This window comes from Pholcus phalangioides, unplaced genomic scaffold, assembly GCF_987345545.1.
Source record: "Pholcus phalangioides strain wild (caught in Gottingen) unplaced genomic scaffold, Ppha-v1.0 ptg000018l_1, whole genome shotgun sequence".
Lineage (NCBI taxonomy): Eukaryota > Metazoa > Arthropoda > Arachnida > Araneae > Pholcidae > Pholcus > Pholcus phalangioides.
In genome coordinates this window covers 10,172,080-10,197,751 of record NW_028301611.1, presented here as the reverse complement: position 1 = coordinate 10,197,751, position 25,672 = coordinate 10,172,080, and the positions used below count along the sequence as shown (strand labels likewise).

The following is a 25,672-nucleotide window of genomic DNA, read 5'->3' as shown; positions in this document are numbered from 1 at the left end:
TTTATGAGTTTCTGCTTTTTCTCCCGAACTTTTGTTTTCTTCTGAATTTATGCTCACTTCTTTCTTCTGAATTTATGCTCACTTCTTTCTTCTGAATTTATGCTCACTTCTTTCTTCTGAATTTATGCTCACTTCTTTCTTCTGAATTTATGCTCACTTCTTTCTTCTGAATTCTTGCTCCCTTCTTTCTTCTGAATTTATGCTCTCTTCTTTCTCCCGAATTCTTGCTCCCTTCTTTTTCCCGAATTTATGCTCTTTTCTTTCTTCTGATACTTTCGCTCTCTTTTTTCCCCGAATCTCTATGCTTTTTCTTTTCTTTTTCTGAATTTTGAATCTCTTCTTTTTTATGAATTATTTTATTTTACGAATTTCTGCTCTCTTCTTTTTTTCCGAATTTCAACTATTTTCTTTCGCTGAATTTCTGCTGGTTTTTTTTCGAATCTTTGCCTTATCCTTTTTTTTTTGTATTTATGCTCTCATTTTTTTCCCCTGAATTTCTTCTCCATTTCTGAATTTCCTGCTCTTATTTTTTTAAGAGTTTCTGCCCTTTATTTCCCAAACTTCTTCTTTCTCATTTTCTCTGGATTTCCGCTCCCTTTTTCTGAATTTTCTGTTTTTTTTTTTTTCAAATTAATTTCTGATAACTTCTTTTTTCTGAATTTCCTCAGTCTTCATTTTATGAATTCTCAGCTCTTCATTTTTTTCTTGCATTTCCACACTAGTCTTTTTTTGTTTTTGCATTTCCTGCTCTCTTCTTTTCTCGGAATTTCCTGTCTTTTCATAACTTCTGTTTTTATATGAACTGTCTCCTTTTTTTTCCTTCTGAATTTATGATTCTTTCTTATTTTCTGCCTTTCGCTGTTTTCTGAATGTCGTTCAACAATTTGTTTCTTCCCAAATTTCCCATGTTTCCTCTTTTCTGAATTTTCTGAACCCTCACTTTTCCATCACCCTTTTCTAAATTTTTTTACTGATTTCTTGCCCGGCGTTCTCGGTAAGAAATTAGTATTCTCAGCTTCCGGCGTCCTCGAGTTCACAATTTCGTATGAGGGATCCCGTGTTGAGCGTATTATAAACCTACGAAGGATTTAACAACTGCTTGTTGCGAAGATATATTTTGGGACAGAGAGAAAATTCAACTGCCCCTGCGGGGAATCGAACCCACGTCCTTTCACTTTCCGGGTGAACGCTCTAGATTACAGAGGCACCGAATCTCTCAATCTTTCCTTGGAGCTCGTGTACACTGAAAGAGACCGTACATGGACGGCCGGACCAGACTCTGGCCAAGCTCACAACTGCTGACGCTGCCACCAGATAGTCTAGTGGTCTAGGGCGTTCACCCGGAAAGTGAAAGGACGTGGGTTCGATTCCCCGCAGGGGCAGTTGAATTTTCTCTCTTTCCAAAATATATCTTCGCAACAGTCAGTTGTTAAATCCTTCGTATGGAAGCGGAGAGTGACGTCATCCTTGCATATTATAAACCTATTTCAACTTTAAATGGTTTCATTTTTTGAAAAATCCCAAAATTCTCAGCTGTTATCATTAGGAAAATCGTTGACGGAGGAGAAAACATCGGTTTTTTTTTTATCATTGTGGCGAAACCTACCGGGCGCTATTGGAACTACTTTTGTTGTTCTCGAATAAGACCAATTTCTTTTCGTGTTTTGTGAATGCTGAAGCAAAAAATAAATGAAGATAACCACTGGCTGTGGAACTAAGAAATGAATGATCGCAAGAGTACTGAAGTAATCTTTGAATATTTAATGGCTCCAAGAGCCGCAAGGGGGCGGAAAAAACTCTAGTCGTGTGAAGACAGTTATTGCTATTACGTTGCCAGAATCGCAGAACCTTCATTTATTGGTTCGACACACGACTTCTGTAGAATCAGCCATTCTTCTGTTTTGCGTTGCGACATACATGCTTTTGGTCTCTGTCTTCCTAGAAACTTCTGGCGTTGTTCCTAGTGTTACGTCTATTTTCGATTTAAGAGGCCCTCCATTGACGTAATGAGTACTTACGAGAGGAGTGGCTCTTGTGATCTCTGACGTCAGCTTTATTCTAACTCAGTGCTTTTCAACCTGTGGAACTCGCGTACCATCGGGGATATTGACGGGGTCACCATTCAGGGGGGTTAGCGAAAATTATCGAGCGAAATTAGGGTTAGCGAACATTATCTGGTCAGAAGTATCTGGACAATACTAAATTTAGCGGACGTGATTAATGACTGAGCGGCTGTTTCTCCTAGTCTGGATTCAGTCAGAAAGGCCTCCGAACGGGTTGCCAAGTTCATCTGTGACGTCATGGGAGTAGTCCGATACAGGGCCGTAACTAAGATTTTTGCCGACCCAACAACTTTAAAATTCGATAATTTTGTAATGGTGTTCTTTGTTCCCACCTAAAACTGCCGCCCCCTTAAATTTTTCCGCCCGGGGCAGTTGCTGATCCCTGGTCCCCCCTAGTTTTGATAAGACTAATTGGCGAAGTTTGCCATATTTTAAACCACAGCATCCTATTTCGTTTCGTCTTATTTTGGCGTATAATCTTCCGGGGTTGGCTCACAAATACCGCGAGCACGGTGATTGGATGTAGGACATAGAAATCGCCAACTCTGTTGTGCCCGATCGTTCCTTTTCCGCACAACGATGATACTAGCACGTGCAGCGGAATATTTTTCTCCGAGTATTCTGAGTCAGGACGGACTACTTGCGTGACGTCACGAGCAGCGCTGATTCAGTCCTTTGGCACTTGTTTATGCCAATTTGATCAAAGCGTCATATTGTGACGTTAGGGAACGACTATATTTTGTATACACTTTTTTAGGTGAGCTCCCGTCTCTGTTCCAACATGATCGGTTCCCATGCAACTCGAAATGGGTGTTCAGGGAACGGACCGGCCCTCACCTAAATCCATTGAGCATCTTTATTTTATCAATCTTTCCGACCATAAGGACTAGTGTAGCATCTGAAACAATTCAATGGACCACCCACCAACTCACAACATGGGCATGGATGGTGACCATATGACATTTACAAGTAGGCTGCCCATACGTCACGAATTTCCCGGAACTGTCCCGTATTTTCACGTGATTTTTGCCATCCCGACTTTTTTTGTAAAAATGTCTCGGTTTTTCGCGTATTTTCAACGAAGTCTACTTGAATTTCTATCCATTATTGAAATCAAAGTTAAAAATTATCTTTCGAACGCAAAAATAAAACTATTACAAGTAAATAAAAAACTCAAAGTTTTTTTTATATTAAGACTACAAAAAAGAATACTCATCTCACATATTTGTCATGTTGAACGTTTTATTTCGTAGAAATCATTTTAATTCTCTGTAATTTGCATTGGTTCTTCATTTCCCGCCAGTGGCGCTTTTCCAGCTGTTTTAGCGATCATGGCCTGCCGCTCTGTCTGAATGACGAGACATACAAGCAGAAGAAGACCTAGGCCATGCTGGGAAGAGGTTGTGAAACTGACTTGAAGTTTGTTTCTGTAAAATACTTGATATAGTGCTGCCATCTGCCATCAATTTTTCTAACTATGGGTGAAGTATAATTATTGAGTAAATGTACCGTTGTAGGTCCTTTACGTGGTGAGACTTTTGAACCGGGAGATCGGCTTGCATTCTCGCTTCGAAATCTTGGAAAATACAGGAAGCCAGCTTCAGATGACCACAAATTTGGAATACCAATATACCTACCATATTTTTCTATAGGCAATATGGTCAGTCATCTTAGAAGGCATTCCTAGATTTTCGGCACAACCGACTTATTCATACAATTGTCCCGTTTTTTCATCGAAGCTTATTAGAATTTTCGATCTTTACTAAAACCGTGAATGAAGATAACTTTTATAATTTTTAAATTATATATATTGCGATAATTATGGCTTTTAATATTCATCTCCAATTGTAGTCACATTAAAAGTTTTCTTCGCCCCATGACCAACATTTCAATTCACTGCTATTTCCCGCCCCAATTGATAATATTTTTTTTTTCTTCCAGCAATAACTGGTGATTCTCTGTCTACTTATGGATGGCTGATATACTACGGCGCAAATTAGCGATGTCCCGTATTTCAGATCCAAATTTCCCCGCATTTTTCTCTCAGAGAAATATGCTCACAATCAAAATTTCGCGAAATACGTTTTTTTTAATTGCAATTTGCAGTCACAATTCATTTCCCACCCCCTTTAGCGATAATTGACAACTTTGTAGAAAATCGTGTTTTGGTGACAGTTGGCGATATACCGTATTTTTTCGGGATGGAAAGTGTTCTAATGCTCATGATCAGATAGAGTAGGTTGAGACCATACGTCTAGTGTTTTTTCAGGACATTCTCGTATTTCACGTAATTTTGGCCGTTCTGACTTTTTTGTAGAAATGTCCCGTTTTTTGTTTTTTTTTTCACCTTTATCACGTATTTGCAGAGAAGCGAACTTGAATTTTTATTGTTCATTGAAATCAAGGATGAACATTATCTCCCCACAACTTATAAATTAAATTACGATAATTGTGACTATATAAATAAGAATATTCATCTCGCATATTTCTCATGAAATACTTTTCATTGGTTTGAATTCATTTTATTCCACTGCAATTTGCAGCTATGCTTAATTTCCCCACCGTTGGCGATTTCTCAGTTAGTTCTTGGCAACTTTTTTTTTAAATCATTTTTGGTGGTAATTGGCAATGTTTCGAATTTTCTCGCGTTTGGAATCTTAATATTCCGTATTTTTCTGTCCTGTCCTGGACTTTCCATCAAAGTAGCTAAGTGTAATCCATGTGCAATACCCATTTCTTTCAAGGGTAAATTCCTTCACTATTATCATCTTAAAGTTGAATTATTCAATTTCAACTGCGATTTATCCTACATCAACTCGATTATATATAAAGGATAACTTACTTAAAATGGTGATGCCAGCATGTTGAACATGACACATGCATAACTCAAGCATCATAAATACGTTAGGGACACGCACGCAGGCGGATACAGGGAAGGGCTAAAACAAACTATCACCACCCCGCCCCGTTAAGGGGCCATTCAAGTATTACGTAAGGAGATTTTTAGCCATTTTTGACCCCCCTTCCCCCCTTTGTCAGCAAAATTTCGTCAGCAGCTTATAATATTTCATATCTTCAAAAAGGGTGGTTGATGATGGTTGATGATGTAAGCAACCTTCAAACCCCCCCCCCCCCCCTTGTCATCAAAAGTCAGAAAATCCGATGCTGACGTAATACTTGAGTGCCCCCAACTAAAAAAAATTATTATTGACATAGGCGGCGGGATAGAGGTGGACATTCCACACTTACTATACAACCTTCCCCCTCCGTCCTAAGAGCCTATATCCGCTTATGTGGGCATATATTTGTAAATTTATACTGATAATATACAGGGTGTATAGGTAACGGGGGGGGGGGTATGGCAATTTACTGGCGAACCGTTGGTCCTAGAGGAATGCTTCCAATTAGCTAAAGTGTCTAATAACTCAGATATGTTATTCATGGTTGAAAATTTGATAAAATAAAAAATTTAACTTTTTATATAGTCCCCGTTTGCCCAAAAATCCAGTAAGAAAGTTGTTTCACTGTCTCTCTCGATGCCAACAAAAGAAATTCCACGTTTCTAAGTGCAATATTCACTGCGATATTTGAATTCGAAAATAGGGGAAAATTCGAGGGGGGGGGGGTGAGGAGGAAATGGCATAAATAATGGGAAAAAGTATTTTCCGTTAGTGTGTTTGCTGTTTTTTCTCCCCGAATTTTTCTATTTTTTAATTCAAAAATACGTCTGCGAATATTGCACTTAGAAACGTGGAATTTATTTTGTTGGACAGGGAAACAACTTTCTAATTGGTTATTGAGCACAGGGTGTTCGTATAAAAAGTTCATTTTTTTTATTTTAATAACTATACAACCAGGGCACAATATCCACATGGGCCCCGTGTTTTAGGGGAGACTCAAAGTTTTATAAATTTTATTTGGTATAATTTTGGAAAATCAATTGTTTTCTTTAAAGCACATCATACTGCAGTATTTCTAAAGTGCCCATTATTAGCAATCTTACATATCAATTTTAATATTGTACCAATCAGTAATGGACCTTACGCAGAATGTACACAATGCACCTATTACAAAATTAACTCCACGACAAAAATATGTTTCAATGTGTCAAATTCTTTTATACAAATACAACTATAACGCCACAACAGGCAAATTGCCCAACGAGGTGGTTGACTTAAGAACATCATGGATCCCCGAGCCATTTTTTGGAGGCCCTACCTACTAATGCTACACCACACATGCACACCCCCCCCCCCCCCGTGGAACCCCCCAATGAATCGGTACATGCGGGAATGTGCGTGTACGTGTAGTGAAACCTGACGTGAAGTTTTTTGTTTCTCTGTAATGCTTGTTATGTGTAGTGCTGCCATCTGCCACCAGTTTTTCTAACTATGAATGAAGTGTTATGATTGAATGATTGAATGATTTCGTTCGATTTGTCGATTTCACATCTTTTTTGACCGTAAAATGATTTACGAAACAATGGCAAGAAAGTTTGCACGTTTGCTCAACATGAAATGCTCAAATCTTCATGAAGATTCTGTATATTTATTTGCGATGCAAAACACTGATCTTGCAAACAGTTTCTCAGACAAACTGCAACAATTTTCCATCTTTGATTCAGGTTGGTGACACAATGCCACAAACGTTAAATAACGCTTGAGGTTTAGACGAGACGCTTCCAAATGATGAGACGGCATTGAATCATCATCGACAACATATCGAACTGATCTAGAGAAAAATCATTCTTCTTATTAAAGAAAGATAAAATCAATCAGTCCGCTGTTTTACAAGAAAAACGGCCATCTCTTTAGCTTTATTGCGTACTGAAGCTGAGAAAACTCAAAAATTAGATTTTGATGACATTATCAATGATTTTGCCCAAATGAGAGTGAGAGCGCGATGAAAGCATTTATCGTAAGATATTTTACGGCGAATTTTACATTAGATTTCTCATTAAAAATAACGCATATCCTTTTTTGATAAAAACTACTGCGTTTAACAAACATCATGTACTGTATTTGCTGACGAACCCAAACCCTTTCGACCACAGTCGAGGCGGGTCAATAGTTCTTTTGCCCAGGACCCCATCAAGTCAAAAGTCGGGCCCTGTATACAACTCCTTGAAATATGAACGACGTATCTGAAGTCTATGCATTATTTGGATGCTTTTTCCTATTGTAAGTATCTCTCTGGTATCAACGGTTCGCCAGTAATATGCGGATTCGAGGAATTAGCTATGCACTCTGCAAAACTTTCTGAAATGCTCCAATTTGTCAGAAATTGTTCAGAGAAATGTTTTTAACATATGTGCGGCTAAGAGCAGTAGTAGTGCTTCTATGTACCTCAAATTTTCAATTTATCGAAGTAATTCCAATCTTCTTTGTGTTATGTTTTCTATATGCCGTAAACGCGGGGCTGCTTTGGCCCTGGGATCCTTCTTTGGACCGAAACATAGATATAATATATACATTAAATAATGTTGTATACGTTATATATTTAATGTTATAATGTTAATATTATGTCTATGGCCCGAAACGATAAAATAATAAAACGTATTCCAATTACTGTAAAAAAAAAAATTGTAGCTATTTTTTGTAGTTTTTGCTAAGTAATGGTACCAAGCAAGGCAACTGAGGGGCTTCGGGTAGTTCACGTATGCCCGACTAGGTAGCAATGAATGAATGAACGCCAGGGTATCTGCCACCGGACTTATCCCGTTTCCGAGATCTCTTCCAGCCCAGCTTCGTGGCAGAGTCTGAAACAAAGTGAGTGCACCTGACAGTCTGAGTGTGTAGCTAGTGTTGTGCATGTTATTTCAGTGCTGCCATCTATACTTCAAATTGTGAGTGAAGTGTAATGATTGAATATTTGTAACGTTGTAGACCAGTTGCTCTCTGTGGCGAGACTTTTTAACGGAGAGATCGGCTCGCATTCGTGCCTTGAAGTTGGGATGTGCATGTCTGTGTTATGAACCTAACGTAAAGCTTTTTTTCTGTGTAATGCTTGTTACAGTGCTGCCACCTAGCACATATTTTATGAACTATGGGTGAAGAAGTTTTGAAGATTACATCAATGACCACCTTCAAACCTGTTAAGATGCAATTAGATCTGTTGAAATAAACCAAATGCAAAACGCAGGTAACTTTAAACAATAATTCGAAGTACAATTAAAAGCAAACTGAAAATTTCATTTTCTAGCAAACCAGATCCATCCCAAGGATTTTAGCGTTGAGGAACTAGCATTTGCTAGTCACATGACACCAAAATGCGTGATTTCTCTAATCACACCTTCAAATTCTGTTAAAAGAGGTCGAATGGTAAGACAAGATTATTAAGTAAAAATGTTTAAAAAAAAAACCACGAAGATATTGCTATTTTTATGATCAATACAAGTTGGAACATAAATTTTTTATCAAAAATTGAAATTGTTTTGCGATCTTAGGTTCAAAAAGTACCTTAACGTTTTATTGAATGCTTTATGAGGGGGGGGGGGGGTCTCATACCTTTTAACATGGTGAAAAACTATGCTCTAGTAGAAATATCATTAAAAATACTATTTAACAATTGATTTACTTCAAATTTTTTACGCATGTTTTTGAATATATTTAATATGCTATGCCAGTATAAAGTTTCACATATCTCTGATACTTTTTGTAATTTAATCTTTTCTTCTAATTTTTTTTTCTGATCTAATTAAAAATGCTTGCACGGAGGATAAAATACCATGGCATGAATGTAGCTGAATAAAAAATTTTTTAAAAAGAAAAACTGTTCAGTTCATGAAGTGAAGCAAAAGATAGAGTTTTTACATTGACTTAATCTTATTTAAAATTAAATTTTAAATTTTGATAATTTTTAAATTCGATTGTAAATAAGACTGAGCCAACGAAATATCAAGCTTCTGCTTCATTTCATGAACTAAACAGTTTATTTTATATTCTCAATCAATTTTTATTCAGTTACATTGATGTCATGGTATTTTATCATGCGTGCGCAAGCTGTTTTTAACGCATTTTTGTTTTGAAAAGTTACAAAAAATTAAGTATCAGAGATATGTGAAACTTTATACTGGCATAGGATATAAAATATATTCCAAAACATGCGTAAAAAATTTGAAATAAATGAATAAATAGTATTTCTACTAGATTTTTCTACTAGAGCATAGTTTTCACCATGTGAGAAGGTATGAGAGCCCTTAAGACAGTGGAAAAGTGAAGTGGGTCAAAGTTAGGCATATACAAGGGTAACATTGGCAAAAAATGTTTTAATTTTTTTTCTTAAACTTAAGTTAAAAAAAATGTTTTTTATTTACACGTACATAAGCCCCTTTCACATGTGCAAGATTAGGGGTCGCTTTGGTGATAATTACCGGCATGACAACTTTTTTCCTCTCGTAGGGAAGAAAAAGGTGGGAGAGAAGCTCATCAAAAAAAGCCCATCTTTTTTGGGGTGGATTGGAGGTCACACCGACCTTCTCTCCCATAATCCTTTGCGCCGCGAAAACTACTATAAGCTCCATCGTCAGCCATCTTGAATCAATCACTTCCGTTCAACCTACGTAACCAGTGACGACTTCTGGAAAGAAGAGGGGGGATTACCGGCATGAACTAAACGCCAGGTGAATGGTTTGTAGAGAAAATCCCCGTTACCGGGAACTTCCCGGGATGTTTTATTGCACATGTGAACGGGGCTATAATATAATATAGCCTATCGACATGATAACCAGAACTTAGAAAGTGGAAATTATATTGGATTTACTGGGCAGTGAATTTGAAATTTTTAGAAATTGGGCCAAAATCGCCCGCGTTTACGGTGCAGAGTTATATAATTTAAGATATTAATTTCCAGAAGCATTTTGAGGTATCAAAGTGTGGATATATATGGGAATAAATCCTGGCCGTATCGTTTCATTTAAGTCATAGTTATTGAGTAAATTGTACATCAATAAGTTAGTTGGCCAACATCGAGGAAACTTGGTAAGCCTAAGATAGAATATTCATAATAAAGAGAGCCATGCAATGAATGAAACATTTAGCGGAAACAAAATTTATCATAATTTCCTTTTTTTTTTTTTTATTTATTTCGTGCCACATTGAGTGATTTTACATCAAACAATATTCACAGTGGGAGTGAGTGAGTGAGCGTGAGCCACTTACTTACTCCAACCAGGTTCTTCATCCGCCAAAAAACCGCAATAAGGTTGTGTACACCATACTCTCTACTAAAGTACATTACATCTATAGTCCCTGCTGCGAAAAGAAAACAACAGAAGAGCGAGAGAAAAAAAAATAAGAAATTTTTCGAAAAAAGAAATTGCCATTTTTCGCCAATGTGATAAGAAACTTGGAATTTCATTCGGATGCGAAAATTCACCGGATATTTTGCAGAAATTTCATATATCGCTTCACTATAATATTTCGCATCTATAGTGATGAAATTGGAAATTTCTCAAACATTTGTTTTTTTGCATTTTTTTTGCATTTTTTTTTTTTTGCATTTAGGAAAAATTCCGAAATTTTCATGTTAGAAAAATATGGAGGTGTTTGGAGGGAAATTTAATATTTTATAAAAAATTTCAGACTCAAATATCAAAAGAAAATTAGGAGAAAAATACGTATCCTACACGTCCCGGTATTTTTGAACGAAAATTTGGTCAAGCCATTCTCCACTCCAAAAAAAAACTCATCCAATTTCTTTTTTCTTAAATTTTCTACATTTTTTTTTTGAATTAGTAAATTCCTAAATTTCTTCGATGATGGGGATTGAATTGATCCTCATCAGACTAAAAGATTTCGGATTTCGTCGTAGAAGACGAGGACGAGAGCACCTCCAGTGCCACGGAGGATGTTAGAGAAGGCCCCCTTGAAGAAAGCGGCTGATCCCTCGTTCTTGGCGATCTTCATCCAGCAGTCCAGGGTGTTCTTGTACATGATGTCGGCCTTGGCCCTTCCGCTCTGCATCATCATACGTCTCCTGACCGTGTCGAACGGGTACGAGATGATGCCGGACACCATCGTCACCGTCTGGGCGATCATCCACGAGATGACGAGCGGCGTGTGCTTGGGATCCGGGAGCATGCCTTTGGCGGTATCGAAGAAGCCGAAGTAGGCGGCCCTGTAGATGATGATGCCCTGAACGGACACGCTGAAGCCCCTGTACAGGCCCAGCAGCCCGTCGCTCTTGAAGATTTTGCTGATGCAGTTGCCGAGGCCGGAGAACTCGCGCTGGGCGGCACCTTTGCCGATGTCTGCGGCCAACCGGGTCCTGGCGAAGTCCAGCGGGTACACGAAGCAGAGAGACGTCGCTCCGGCAGCACCGCCGGACGCCAAGTTGCCGAGGAAGTATCGCCAGAATTGCGTCTTCTTGTCGACGCCACCCAAGAATATTGCCTTGTACTTGTCCTTGAAGGCGAAGTTCAACGCCTGCGTCGGGAAGTACCTGATGACGTTTGCGAGATTACCACGCCAGAAGCTGAGAAATCCTTGCTCTTTGGGAATGCGCACGAAGCAATCTACCATGCCTATTGTGGGAGAAGAAATGAAGAGTTGTTTTTTTAAAAAAATCAATTTAAAAGTTTTCCAAGTCATAACTACACATGCAATATGCCAAACAAGTTACGGTGGTGCCTCACAATTCGGTTTTAGTTCTGCTGCCGATGAATGTTAAATTATGAGTAAAGTGACCATACGTCCCGTATTTCCAGGACAGTCCCGGTATTTTTTGTTTTCCCTGGCCGTCCCGTTTCACAAAAGTGTCCTACTTGAATTTTTATTCCTTATTGAAGTCAAAGATTGAAATTATTTTTCAACTCATAAATTATATTATGATAATTACAACTATAAATAAAAATATTAATCTCCTGCATTTATCTTGGGGAACTTTTTTTTCGTGGAATTCATTTTAATCCACTGTAATTTGCAATAATGCTTCATTTCCCGCGATTGTGATTTTTCACCAATATTTGGCAACTTTGTTTAGTTTTGGCGTCATTTTTGGCGATAATTGGCAATTTCCCGTATATTTGGAATCCCAATTTCCCGTATTTCTCTCCAGAAAGTATGGCCAGCCTAATTATGAGGCACCACTGCACAATGAAGTGTTAATCAATCTCTCGAGGTGCCTGTAACGCACTCAAGAACGTTAACGCCGGCCTTCACGGTAGTTCCTTTTTTTAAAAAAGGTCGTTTTAAAGGAAATAAATGTTATATTTTTTATAGAATATAATTTGGCAAAAAAATAATTTGTATTGCCAGTTTTATACTACGTAAAATTAGCATATTTTCCGACTTCTGCTAGACATTGTACACTAAAAGCTACTGCCTTTATCGACATGTTCTTCACGCAGATTATTGGTATAACATTATTCTGTGCAAAAAAACTCAAAGTTTTTGAATACTATGGAAACTTTTTGAGATATGATTGTATACGTGAAAAAAATACAAATTTTTTTGTTAAAAATACTTGATGTCCTCAGTATTAAATCACGTAAATAAAAGAATTTCAAACATATTGCTCGATATACAGGGTGTCCCATCAAGATCGACCAAACTCTGCACAACCAGATTCCTCGCTTCGAATACATAAAAAATGCCCCAAGAACTGTACTTGCACAACCCATAATTTTCGAGAAAAATGATGCTAAACAATAACTCCGGCAACATAAATACGTAAAGCCACGCCTATACAGGGTTTATACTATCGAACACCCAATAATTGCATACGTGATTTCTCGTGGAAAAACTAATGGAAAAGTGTTTTTAGTTTTTTGATCTGACTCTAAAAATTGATTAAATGCATTAAAAATTGATGACGTCACTTTCGAATCCTGCCAAATTCACCGAACGTGCACCAAACGTTGTGTTTTCAAGCGGATAGCAATACCCTAAGCGTAATCAAGAAAGCTAAAGCTGTGCAAACCAGTTTTTTTTCTTGTTCTTTGCCTCAAAAAATTTCACTTAACAGTGAAGGAAAAAAAATTACCACATTTTGGCAAAAAAAGTGTGTTGATTTTGGGAAAACAATTTTTCCAATAGATCTCGTTTGGCTAACACTTTGCAAATCTGGTGATAAATTTGCCAATATAGTAGAGTGAAGGTAACACTTAATAACAAGGTTAACATCACTCTACACCAGTGATTCCCAACGTGGGCTTTAATGCCCTCTTGGGGACGATGGAAAGCTCCAGGGGGGTGGTAGAAGCTACGAGTATAACATTGATCCTATGGGTCAGATTGCGTTGGGGAGGCGATGGGGGGGGGGGGAACAAAAAAGGTTGGAAACTGTGCTCTACACGAAATGGAAAAAGTGCCAATCGTGCAAAAAAAACACAACTAAACTTTTCTTCTCTATATACAACAGGGTTGAATATTTCAATTAGTTACAACCCGCTGCATGGGGAAAATTCTTTTTTCAGTTGGGTGCTTGGCGTGTAATTGACCATTAGAGAACTGACTTGTCACAAAATTTCAAAACGTTATCACACCCTCGATATTTGTCCGATCCTAAAATGAAAAACACTTTACCATATTAGTTTTTCACAAGGAATTACATGTGTAATTATTGGGCGGTGGATATAGTACCCACCCTATATATACGTACGCACAACACGTTCCTGCATGCAACTAATTCGTTTGAAATTCCCCAGAGGTTTGTGTACGAGGTGCATGTGCGGTCAAGTCGTAGTTGTGTCTAGAGAAGCACCTTTTGATATTTCCTAGTGAGTCTATAAGAAGAGAGTCAGATGGATTGCGGCGTGCGCATGTTATGTCGCTGAAGGAAATTACTACCGGAAAGTCAATCACTACAAAAAAGCACTATGTACGGAGCCTTCCAGAATTCTGGCACCAAAATGAGAAGGGTGATAGTTTACGTCAAGGCGAACAACCTTTGCAATGGAACCTATGATTGCGACTCACTTATTTTTGGGGATACATGCATTCATTCATGCACGCACTTCAGAAGTCGCCAAAATATGGCAAACTTGCTCATATCATAAGGAGCAAATTTGTTTCTTCCAATCACAGGCAATCACGGAGGGAAAAAAATGCCGTTTCTTTTTTTTTCTGTAGCGATGCGTGGGGAAAATATTTTTCCACTTCCAGGGTTATTTTAAGATATCCCCCCTTTTTTTGGCCCCCAACGGCTTAAATTCCATGTTATCACGCGCTACTACTAAACCACACTTGCACCTCGTCCATATTCCTTGGGTTACACCTTGGGAAACCTTGAGTTACTAGCTCTCAGAAAACATTTTGAATTTACAGAAATTAATCACAACATTTAATAACTGAAGAATTTGTTCTATTTTTGGCTTTTAAGAAATATTTCTTTCATCTGGTGCTAGATGAAGGTATTCCAGCAGCTATTTCCTATAGCTTCCATAGCTTAGTTGTAGAGCACTCGGCCGGCATACGAGTGACCGGAGTTCGAGTCCCTGTGAAGGCAGAGATGAATTTTCTTGCCCGAGTGTCGTGGTGGCACGATGCTCGTCTACCACCGTGAAGGTTGCCGTCAGTTCCAAGGTTTGAACCAGTGATGGTAACCTTGCCAAGCAAAATTTCCCACGAAAAAAAATTTCTCTTTTGACTAAATTCCCCCCCCCCCCCACACACACACACACACATTCCGAAAATTGTCCTGCCATCTATCGGTGGAAATATGCAGTCAAGTATTTTACACTAGAAAAGCATTGTTTTGCATTTATAATTTTTTTTCAATAAAAATTCTTTTGTTTGATGAACTCAAAATTTCCCACAAACGCCAAGACATTTCCCATGTGGACCAATTTTTCCACGAATATGGGAAATTTCCCACGAGTTACCATCACTGGTTCGAACTGGGGGACGAATGTAGATAAAAAGAGATATCTCCCCTAACGACCTTGAGGCGACCACCGATAGATGGCGACTTCATTTCCCACCAAACTTGTCAATGACAGTAAATTGCAGTATAGCGATTTGGCCGGAGTTGGCGTTTGTGGTGAAGAAGAAGCAGTAAAATTTCATGCGTTTCTTAATAGATGAAGCTAACGCTATCGTGGTACTGGGGGCAGAGAAGAGGTAGCCCCTCATAGGGTTTTTTTTAATTTCCCAAAAAAATGCAAAAAAATGAAGCCCCCCCCCCCCCCCCGCTCCTACTGCAAGCCCTATAATTATTTTAGTTGATTTAATCATTTCAGTTGATGTAACGAGAAATATTTATAGTCAAACCCCGTTTTATAACGCCACCACATATGTTCGCAAAATACTGGCGTTATAGCGAGTTCGTTGTTACATTGGATCACTGCAACCCTGTTGTAATCACCATGTATGGAAGATTCCTTCACAGAAAATTTCTATCTCAAAGAATGAGGGAGGGTTTCGACTGTATTTTTTTTGCAAAATATTAAGATATAGTTGTGGTCATAGGACAGCGAAGAGATGGGTCCAAAAAAGCTTCACTAATTTCACGAGGACAGGTAGGCCAAAAGCTCAGATTTTGAGGCCCTCTCCGACGATGGACATTCGAAGATCATCAAGCAAACTAGGCATTTTACAGAATACGGTGTGGTTTGTCACATCTGAAACTCAGAAAACACTATAAAATAATGACTAGAACATCGCAAAAATTTTGGCTCATCCAATAGTAATTGCTCAAAGGGAGCGACGGAGAGCGGCCGTGAATCAAACGACCGAATGTTCGAGCGAAATGTACGTTTCCACATACCCCTCGGAACTCCACCGTGCCACCATTCCCTAATGTGATATATCAATATCACGTGACTGTATTTGTCATGATGACAATAGCCTGTTGTTTCCAACGCTCGTAATAAAAAAAAAGAAATCTCTTTTCCATCCTTTATAAAAAGTCACTCATCCTTCCGTGAAGTCACACAATCACGCATGCGCAGACACAACCTTTTTTTTTTACTTCATATATTTCCAAGGTTATTTTTTTCCGTTTATTTATGTTACAAGGAATAAATAGGCCAGGGGCGTTCAATCTTTAGAAGAGCGTGAGCCACTTCACTGATTAGCAAACGTGTCTTGGGCCACTTATTTAAGTAATCTGGAACAGCGCCACAGTTAACTTGAATGATCTTTAAATGTGCCGCGGGCCAAATGAGTGATCTTAAAAACGTGCGCGGTTCGATTGAGTGATCTTAAAAATGTGCGCGGTTCGATTGAGTGATCCGGATCTGTGCCGTGGGCCACTTAAGTGATCTGGGAATGTGCGTGGTGACCTGCAAATATGCCGTGGGGTCACTCAAATGATCTGAGAATATGCTTCGAGCCACTTAAGTGATCCAGAAATAGATCACGGGCCACTCAAGTGATGTGGAACTGCACAGCGGGTCACTTAAGTTATCTGGAAATGCGTCACTTGGTTCATTTTTACAAAATAAAGTTTGAGGCCACATCAGATGACTTCGAGGGCCGCATTTCACCAGCGGATCATGGGTTGAGCATGTATGGTCTAGGCCGGGGAGTCCTCAAACTGTGCTCTGTGAAGTCCTTAGGGGTCCGTATGCACTTCCAAGGGGCTCCGCGGCCGCTCCAAGACAATAAAATAAATCAGCAAATTTGATCAATAACTTAAGAAAGAAGCCCACAGGGGGCTCCACCATAAAAATTAGACTTAGGACTCCGCAAGTCAATAAAGATTGAGAACCGCTGGTCTAGGCCATAGGGAAGGCTGTTGTAGTGTTAGGAGAGAAAAATATATACAACCAAACCCGTAAATACAAATATAACGTCACAACAGACAAAATGCCCAACGAGGTGGCTGAGAAAAAGATGCCCATAACAAATATGAATGTCATATATTTCCAAACATGTTATATCTATCTTTTTTCAACATTAGATATCGATAGAACAACTGACACGGGATGAGCTCTAATTCTAGGAATTACGAAAATGCATCGAAGCAAAGGCGACGAAAAATGCGTTGTTATATCCGAGGTCGTTGCGTTTTCATCGACGTTATAAGCAACGTTCATTGACATTACTCTCCATGGGAATCAATCCGAACTGTCAATTATTGACGTTAAAGCCAGCTTGTCGTTATTATCGCGAGTTTGACTATAATTCAATAATTGTGAACTTGGAATGTGGTCACAAAATGTGACTGGATACTCCCTGTATTTGATACGTGAAAGGTTTCCAGTAAAACCTGCTTGATTATCTCCATGTGATTAAAACTCCGAAATTTCCCTGACTTTCTCTGACCAAAACTCAAAAATTCCTCCGACTTTTCTGGACCAAAACTCAAAAATTTCTCTGACTTTTCCTGACTTGAACTCCTAAAATTTCCCCGTGTGACTACAACTCCAAATTTTTCCCTAACCAAAACTCAAATATTTTTCTACAACTTCAAAATTTCCCTCACCTTCTCTGACTCAAACTCCAACATTGCCTGACTAAAACTCGAAAATTCCTCCGAGAGAGAGAGCAAATCTCCAAAATTTCCCTGACTAAAATTCCAAAATTTCTTTGACACTATGAACTCCAAAATTTCCCTGACACTATGAACTCCAAAATTTCCCTGACCGAAACTAAAAAAATTTCCCTTGACTAAAAGTAGTCAAGAATTTTCAATAATCAAAAACTCCAAAATTTCTCTAACTGAAACTCAAAAGTTTGTCTGACCAAAATCCCAAAATTTTACCGACTTTCTCTGACCAAAACTCCCTGATTAAAACACCGAAATTTTTCTGACTTTCCCAGACCAAACTCCAAGATTTTCCTGACCATTTTCATTACTAGCTAAATGCACTGTGAAAATCACAAAGCATTTCATTAATAAAATTTTTTGCAATCGTGTTTCGAATATCACATGAATTTTGCCTAAAATTTGACATGAAAACGACTTTTTCATAGAAATATAATAGATAGACCAAAATTGGTCACTGTTTTTACCATTTCGAGACGCTTTCTATCAAAAAATTTATTTGAAGTTCACTCGAGAACCATTTTAAAGAAAAGTGACAAGAAAGGTAATCGAATACCTTAATTAGAAAAAAGTAAATAAATTTTTCTTACATGAAAGCACTTGACTCTTTCTTTTCCCCCTGAACGTGTGAGATTCCAAACTTAATTTACAAAACAAAAATTTCATTCATTTCAGCACTTATGGCATAAATTTTTTTTTAAATCACCTATTTTTAAGGAAGAAGAAAATTTAATTTTGTTTTGGATTGTAATGTTGTTACTATGGACATGGGCAAGTCCAGAAAACATACAGGAAAAGTCTTTTTTCATGAATTTTATGATTGAAATCTCTAAACTGAAGGACCAGAAGGGGAAATAACAGAAAAAATTAAGAAAATTAATTAATCTCACCGTTAATTAATGACTCTCTCTTTTGTTTTTCGAATTTTAGTTCTTTTCCTTCGCAGAAATTTTATCAAATATTTCACATTTCCCTGACTAATTTTTCAGTTTCCCGACTTTCACGTCGCTGTGAAGCCCGACGTGGATAATATTCGGTAAAAGTCCGTTACAACGAAAATCTCGCTATTACGACTGATTCGCAAGTGACTGTCAAAAAAGAGCTAATGTTAAAGATACAAATACAACGCCACAACAGGCAAAATGCCCAATTAAAAACTATTAAAAACTATACAAAAAATATCTTCTTATTGCGAGTTATTTGTGAATGAAAATAAGAACACATTCACTATAACGGCAGCGGAAATTCTCGAAAAATATGTTTTCCTTTCCTTCCCGATATACATTAAATGGATTAGAGAGAAAGGAATTTTTTTTTAAAAAAATCTCTGCACCCTATTCATAGGTGCTTATATAAGCGGGGCACATCAGTACCTACCTGAATATAAGAAGACCATATTCTGTATCTTATCTAGTCTTCTTGTTATCTATAAGGTGGAAAAACACGGTTTTATCTGTAGGTGTGTTGGGCAGGTAGAGCACGATCCCTGGTTTTGACATCGTTGTTATTTCCCTTGAGAAAATCCTTTCCTCCCCTCTCTTTCTCTCGCTTTTTGGAATCTTCCAAAACTGGAGGCAGGGCAAAACGCCTTAAATGTCATTGGGCCCGTTTTTATAGTGCCAAGAGTACTCCAGCTGCAGAAACGGCTGCATTCCACAAAGGACAAAATTTTTCTATACAATCAACATTGTGACACTGTGTGTACATAAGCAGTTAACTCCAGATGCATATTTCAGCATAAGTAGTTCAAAATTTGATGGATGTAAATGACGTTTTCTTCAAAAGATTCTGAGTTCGAGTCGAAGTGAAGATGTCAAATAATTGAAGTTTTACGTCCAATAGATGAATTATTTTAACATTAAAGCGTGTACAGGAAACAATTGCGACCGAAGCCGTGAAAGTTGTATAACTGAGCGACGTATAAACGAGGTTCTACTATAACCGACTTTTACTCTCTACTACGAAAAAGAAAAAAAAAAAACTTCCTCGACCTAAAAACCTTCATTTCCGCGTTAAATATTGGATTATTTTAAGAACTTTTCGCATCCTCTACCAGGAAGGGTCTTCCTTACATCCTTCTTCCGCACATATCCTTCTCTCTTTCTACTTGTCCTCTCCACCACATGCGTTATTTCTAGAACAGCTCTGCTCAAAGTGAGTTCCATGCCAGGAAAGTAGGGCTCATAAAACAACACGCACCGTATGAGAGAGAGAGAGAGAGAGAGAGAGAGAAAGAGACGAGAATTCACCAACTCCAGCAGATGGCTGTTTTATTTTTTCCCGGATTCTATAAAAGTGACGCCATCTTTAGCTCTGACGTCCATGATAAGCGTGGAACGAATGCAAAGACTGGGACATGGCACACACACACACACGCACATGGATCGATCGATATGAGCCATGGTTTCCATGGCGCCGTCGACACATCGAGCCTCCTACACAACTCCGTCCCCGAGTCGAATATAAAAGTCATTTAATCAGATGATCCCGATTTTTTCCGGATAATTCCGCATCCAGAATCTTCAACCCTACTTACAGTCTTACCCTGATATATCAAACTTCCATTTAACCCATTCGTAGATTTAACGATTTTTTTTTTCAAGTGCATAACAAGTCAAAGTCGGCTTTAACGTTAGTAATTGGCAATATCTTACATGAATATATGAACATCCTTCATCTTACATGAATATATGAACATCCTTCATCTTACATGAATATAGGAACATGCTTCATCTTACATGAATGTAGGAACATCCTTCATCTTACATATACATACTGTATATGACATCCATATTTGTTATAAGCATCTTCTGTCTTCTTCTCAGTCACCTCGTTGGGCATTTTGCCTATTGTTTGTTTTGTATTTTATAGAGTCCTTATTTTTTTTATTACTGTCCATAATCTCCCATAAGGTTTACATTATTCACCATAATTAACTGTAGAGTTGGTCACGGCTTCTCTATGGGGGAAAGTTGAAAGCTTTCTTCCAGTCCAGAGGGGAGCCGAGAGGAATACGATTTTTTTTCCTATGGACTCTTAATTATTGGTTGCAGTTAAATAGTTGAAGGGATTTTAAATGGATACAATTAACTGCGCTTCATTTTGGATGATATCCACTATATAAAACGGATACTTTTTGCACTTTAACTGCTTCGGTTACAAGCGATTGGCAAGAAATTCGGATGATCTTTGTTTGATGAATCGGCGATAAATATGGTAACCTTGTCCTAACATAATCGCATGTTAGAAAAAGGAAGAAAAGAGAAACAAATGAAAGGAAAACAGTATAATACATAAATGTAAGAGAGAGGGAGAGAGAGAGAGAGAGAGATACTTATCTGTATTATATACTCTTATCTCTCCCCTTCCTCTCTCTTATCTGTAATATTTAAGATAACAGACTAGGTACGAAGTAGATTTCTCTCATCAACCTTCACCTACCAGTTCTCTTTCGCTCTTAGATGTATATAGTAGAAGGATACACATCACGGAGGTAAATAGAACTACTTTTTTTCGTATAGTTGCAACAAAGTTTCGCGGTGATGAGGGGAGAGGAAAGAACTTTTTTGAATTTATTCCACTGGCGATTGGACGCAATATTACGTCCTTGATCGTAAAATGGTTAAATAGAAGTGCAAAGTGTCAGTTTGGAGTGAAAAATATACGTTTTACAGTGCAAAGAAAGTATCCATTTGAGAGTGCTAAGTATTAGAAAGTATTCTTTCTAAAGTGCAGATTATCTGTTTTAAAATGCAAAGTATTCGATTCAACGTACCACATGTAAAATATTCGAATTCACGCGCACTCAATATATTGCCCCTAAATTTATTACAGATTACCCCATTAAAAATTTCCTAGGGGGCTTGGCAAATATTTAGGCTCCAGGAATTGAAAAACGGGGCTCTAGGTCAGGCGGCGATCCTAATGAAATTTATTCGCTATAAATATACGAATATACGGTGGATTTTAGCAGGACAAAGAGGGAGGAAGCGGGGTCTGGTGCCCCAGACGCTGAACCCACCCTTCAACTGCTTCTTCTACTTTACACGGGGAAGCGGAAATGCATACTGCAACGGCTGGAAAATTATCTACGTACTTGTGGCCCTTTGCAGGGCCCGACTTCGACATCAAAGGGCCCTGAGAAAAGCAGAAATTGAGGGGACCCTGAAGTTTAAAGATGTTTAGTTGGTCAGTTAAAATAAGTTCTTTTAATTTAGGGGCCACTGGAAAATGCCCCATTTGTCTATGCGGTAATCGGTACTCTGAATTTTAGTATAATATGGAATACAATTCCATAGCATTAAGGGAGTACGAGGAGGGATATAATGTGGTAGACTATAAAACATTCACTATAACGTACAGGTAGTATAAGGTGTGGAATCTGATGTATATGTTGGGTAATGACATTTTTCTGACAAACCATTATGACAAAGGTTTACCAACGTCACGTGCATATGGGATTATTCCGCATAGTTAAAAAATATCCCAAACATTACGTTTATATCCCGTATTTTGATTTAAACGAAACGAGTATAAGTTATGAATAATTAATAACATCTTAAAAAGTTCGAAAAGTTTTTCCCCCTTTCTCTTTATGTTAGAAAATTAGATGTGAGTTCAAGAATAATTTTAGTAGTGTGTGTGTGTGGGAGGGGCATCGCGAGTAAAATTATTGCAGCGGCGCCATCTATCGAACACAAAAAATGAAAGTGAATTTTTCGTCTTATTTACTGACGAATACAGTACAACCCCCCCCCCCCCGTTTTTGCGGACGTTGGACTGTTAATCAGGTATTTGAAATGCATACGAGGCAAATTTAACCGTAAAAGAGGAGTGACCGCATCTTTTGCCGCTAAATTATATTTCTATTAATTTATTTCCAAATTAACAGTTCTCTCTGAGAAATTTGTGTCCTTTTTCTTTGCCGATTTTTGTAAAATTACCCCTCCGAACATCGAGCTCTAGATCCGCCCCTTGGAATATCTTAGATACATCATTCATATATTAGAAGGTTGTACAGTTAATAAGGTAAACGGTAAACTGAGGCAAGTGAAAATCGGGAGGGGGGGGGGGGGTAAGTGGAGCCACACACGCGTGATTTGTAAAAATTCAACTAGCTTCTGAGAACTGTCTCATATTTTCAGTGGTTTTCGAATTCAAGTAGCTCAGCGAATATCGCACTTAGAAACGTAGAATTTTGTTCGTTGGCCTCAGGAGAGACATGGAAACTACTTTCTAATAGGACTTTTAAAAAACGGGGTATCCCCCTATAAAAAGTTAATTTCTGTATTTTAATAACTACACAACCCCTTGCAATATGAATGACTTATCTGAGGTCTACAGGTTATTTGTATGCCTCTAACATCAACTGCTAGAGAGTAATTTGCGTTGCGTGTACCGTGTATACTGTATATTAGCTATGCACCCTGTCATGGCCCCCCACAAGAGGTGGGCTGACAAGGCTCCAGCGCTGGGGCCCGGGATGATTTTCATCCTTTTTTTGTTTTTTGCTATTCATCATAAAGGGGCTCGTGAAAGTCTGGTCGGGGGGCCCGTAAAACATCCCGGCCTAGAGGCCCTGCATCAGGATGTGGAGGGCCATGCACCCTGTATACGTTAATTGAAGAAAATCGTATATAAAACTGAGAGAAATACGTAAATTTTCGTAATCATCGTGACGTTCTCGTATCACCTTCCTGACACGTAAGTCTGTGACGTCAAAATCCACGTCACGTCACGCTCGGGATTGCCAATTTCAAAAAGAAAAGAGGCCGTGAAAAAAGTAGAGAGTGTTTCAATGAAATTTAATAAACAGCTGATAGTCAAAAATCACGTCATAATAACTTAAAAAAAATATATTTTCCAAATTATCAATATGAATAACATGCAAAAAAACCCTCAAAAACGTAAATTTATCGCCGAATAATTTGATCGCAAGGTCAATTGAAGGATATGCCGCAAAACACGACTTTTCTGGTTATTTTAGTTCTAAAATAATTACGAAAATATTTTCAAGGTTTTAATAATTACTTAACTTTATCTCTCTATCAAATATATGATAAGCTATAATTTAAACCAACCAAATGATAATAAACTAATAATAACACATCATATTATAATTGACGATATTCTCATATATTTTCATAATCAATACAATTCAATTATTATCGAACAATTATTTTGATTATTCATAAATTACATTAATAATACAAAAAAAAATTATCTTAATTGATAATAACTGTTATCATAATTTTTTTTCATTAATAAATAGTTTTTATTTCAAAGTAACGTACGCTATGGCTATTATATATTTGATCCCATGAATTTTTATGCATAATTAATTCAAAGCGGAAGCAATAATTATCATTTAAGCTCATAATTTTTTACTTGAAATATAGAGAACTAACAACACAAAAAAATTATATTAATTGATATTAACTATTATCATCATCTTCCTCATTAATAAATAGTTTTTGTTTCGAAATTACGATACGCTATGGCTATTAGATATTTGATCCCATGAATTTTTACGTATAACTCAAAGAGTAAGCAACAATTATCATTTAATAATTATAGCTCATAATTTTTTCACTTAGAAAGTACGCAACTATTAAAAAATTAATTCAATTGTAAGGAAATAATTCATCGATTTTAGAAATGACGGAAACGAATCGGATAGGTCTATATATATAAATTTGGCGTCAATCGATACGTTATTGGCGTTCGATAGGATTCGATTATGCAATGTCACCCTAATAATTATCAATTATTATTATTATTTTCTGTCGTAATGGAACTCACCCTTGTACTGTTTGTCGGCTGTGATTTGCTTGGAGGCGTGCTGTACCTGAAGTAGCAATTTCACGCGCTCGATGGGTGCGACAGCCGTCTTGGATATAGCCGCGGCTATACCGCCGGCTAAAAAGTCTTTTGCGAACGACATCATTCCCTCAGGCATTTTCGATTTTTATGTAATTTATTTATATTTTACTATAAATATATATCTTTTTGAATGGTTCTGTAAATTAATTTTTTTTTAAATTATTATGGAAAACACTGAATGTGGCACGACGTTCTGTGTCTGTCCCGGTTTGCCGCACTGCGCTGTAGGAGAGGTAGAGGTCGCCTCGAGGTGACTGAGAATCGCCGGTTTCGCCAAAATGCCGGTACGTTTCACGCCAAACGCCGGTACATTCCGCGCCAAAAACCGGTGAATTCAAGACGGTGGGAAATAAGAAATATAATAAATTCACTAATATTGATTTAGTACTTATTTTAAAGATCTACAATATTAAAATAAATTATGTGTGGAAAAATTTCATGATTTATGAATTTTGGGATTTATTTACATATTTAAATGCAACCCTAGAAGGAACGAATGCACTTGCACCGGACATGGAAAAATACAACAAAACATGAAAAAATTCATGTTAAGAAAAAGCAGCCAGATGCGAACAAGTAAAAAAAAAAAGTAAATCACACTAAAAAAGTAAAAAAAATGCTGAAATGAGAATTAAAAAATTAAAATGCTTTTACAACATCAGGATTAAAAAATGCTAAAATATGTAACAATTAAAATAGTAAAAAAATGCGAAAAATAAATTAGAATTAAAAAAATAAGACATGCTGAAAAAATAAGAATTGAAAAGTAAACGTGTTAGAGTATATGAGAATGAAAAAAGAAAGACTATAATTAATAAAAATTAAAAAAAGAAAAATTCTAACTTGTATATGAATTGGAAGAAAATAAAAATGCTAAAATAAATAAGAAATAAGAAATGCTAAAATGAATAAGAAATAAGAAAATGCTAAAATAAATAAAAAAATCTAAAATAAATAAAAAAATCTAAAATAAATAAAAAAATCTAAAATAAATAAAACAATCTAAAATAAATAAGAAATAAGAAATGCTAAAATAAATAAGAAATAAAAAATGCTAAAATGAATAAGAAATACAGAAATGCTAAAATGAATAAGAAATAAGAAAATGCTAAAATAAATAAAAAAATCTAAAATAAATAAAAAAATCTAAAATAAATAAGAAATAAGAAATGCTAAAATAAATAAGAAATAAGAAATGCTAAAATAAATAAGAAATAAAAAATGCTAAAATAAATAAGAAATAAGAAATGCTAAAATAAATAAGAAATAAGTAATGCTAAAATAAATAAAAAAAA

General features: G+C 37.1%; 1 protein-coding gene across 1 annotated transcript; it reads right to left on the bottom strand.

The window, feature by feature from the left end:
- Positions 1-10,112: 10,112 nt before the first annotated feature.
- Positions 10,113-24,595, bottom strand: LOC149071709 (ADP/ATP translocase 1-like). Its single transcript, XM_089247901.1, has 2 exons — positions 24,297-24,595; positions 10,113-11,586 (listed from the first exon to the last, which is right to left on the bottom strand). Exons 1-2 carry the CDS (start codon positions 24,451-24,453, stop codon positions 10,844-10,846), a joined length of 900 nt encoding a protein of 299 aa, XP_089104027.1. The 5' UTR covers positions 24,454-24,595; the 3' UTR covers positions 10,113-10,843.
- Between the last annotated feature and the right edge of the window lie 1,077 nt (positions 24,596-25,672).

Coding starts and splice junctions, on each gene's coding strand:
- LOC149071709 (XM_089247901.1), bottom strand. CDS start 24,453: ATGCCTGAGGGAATGATGTCGTTCGCAAAAGACTTTTTAGCCGGCGGT. Junction 11,587..24,296: donor AGCCGACAAACAGTACAAGG/GTGAGTTCCATT, acceptor CTCCCACAATAG/GCATGGTAGATTGCTTCGTG.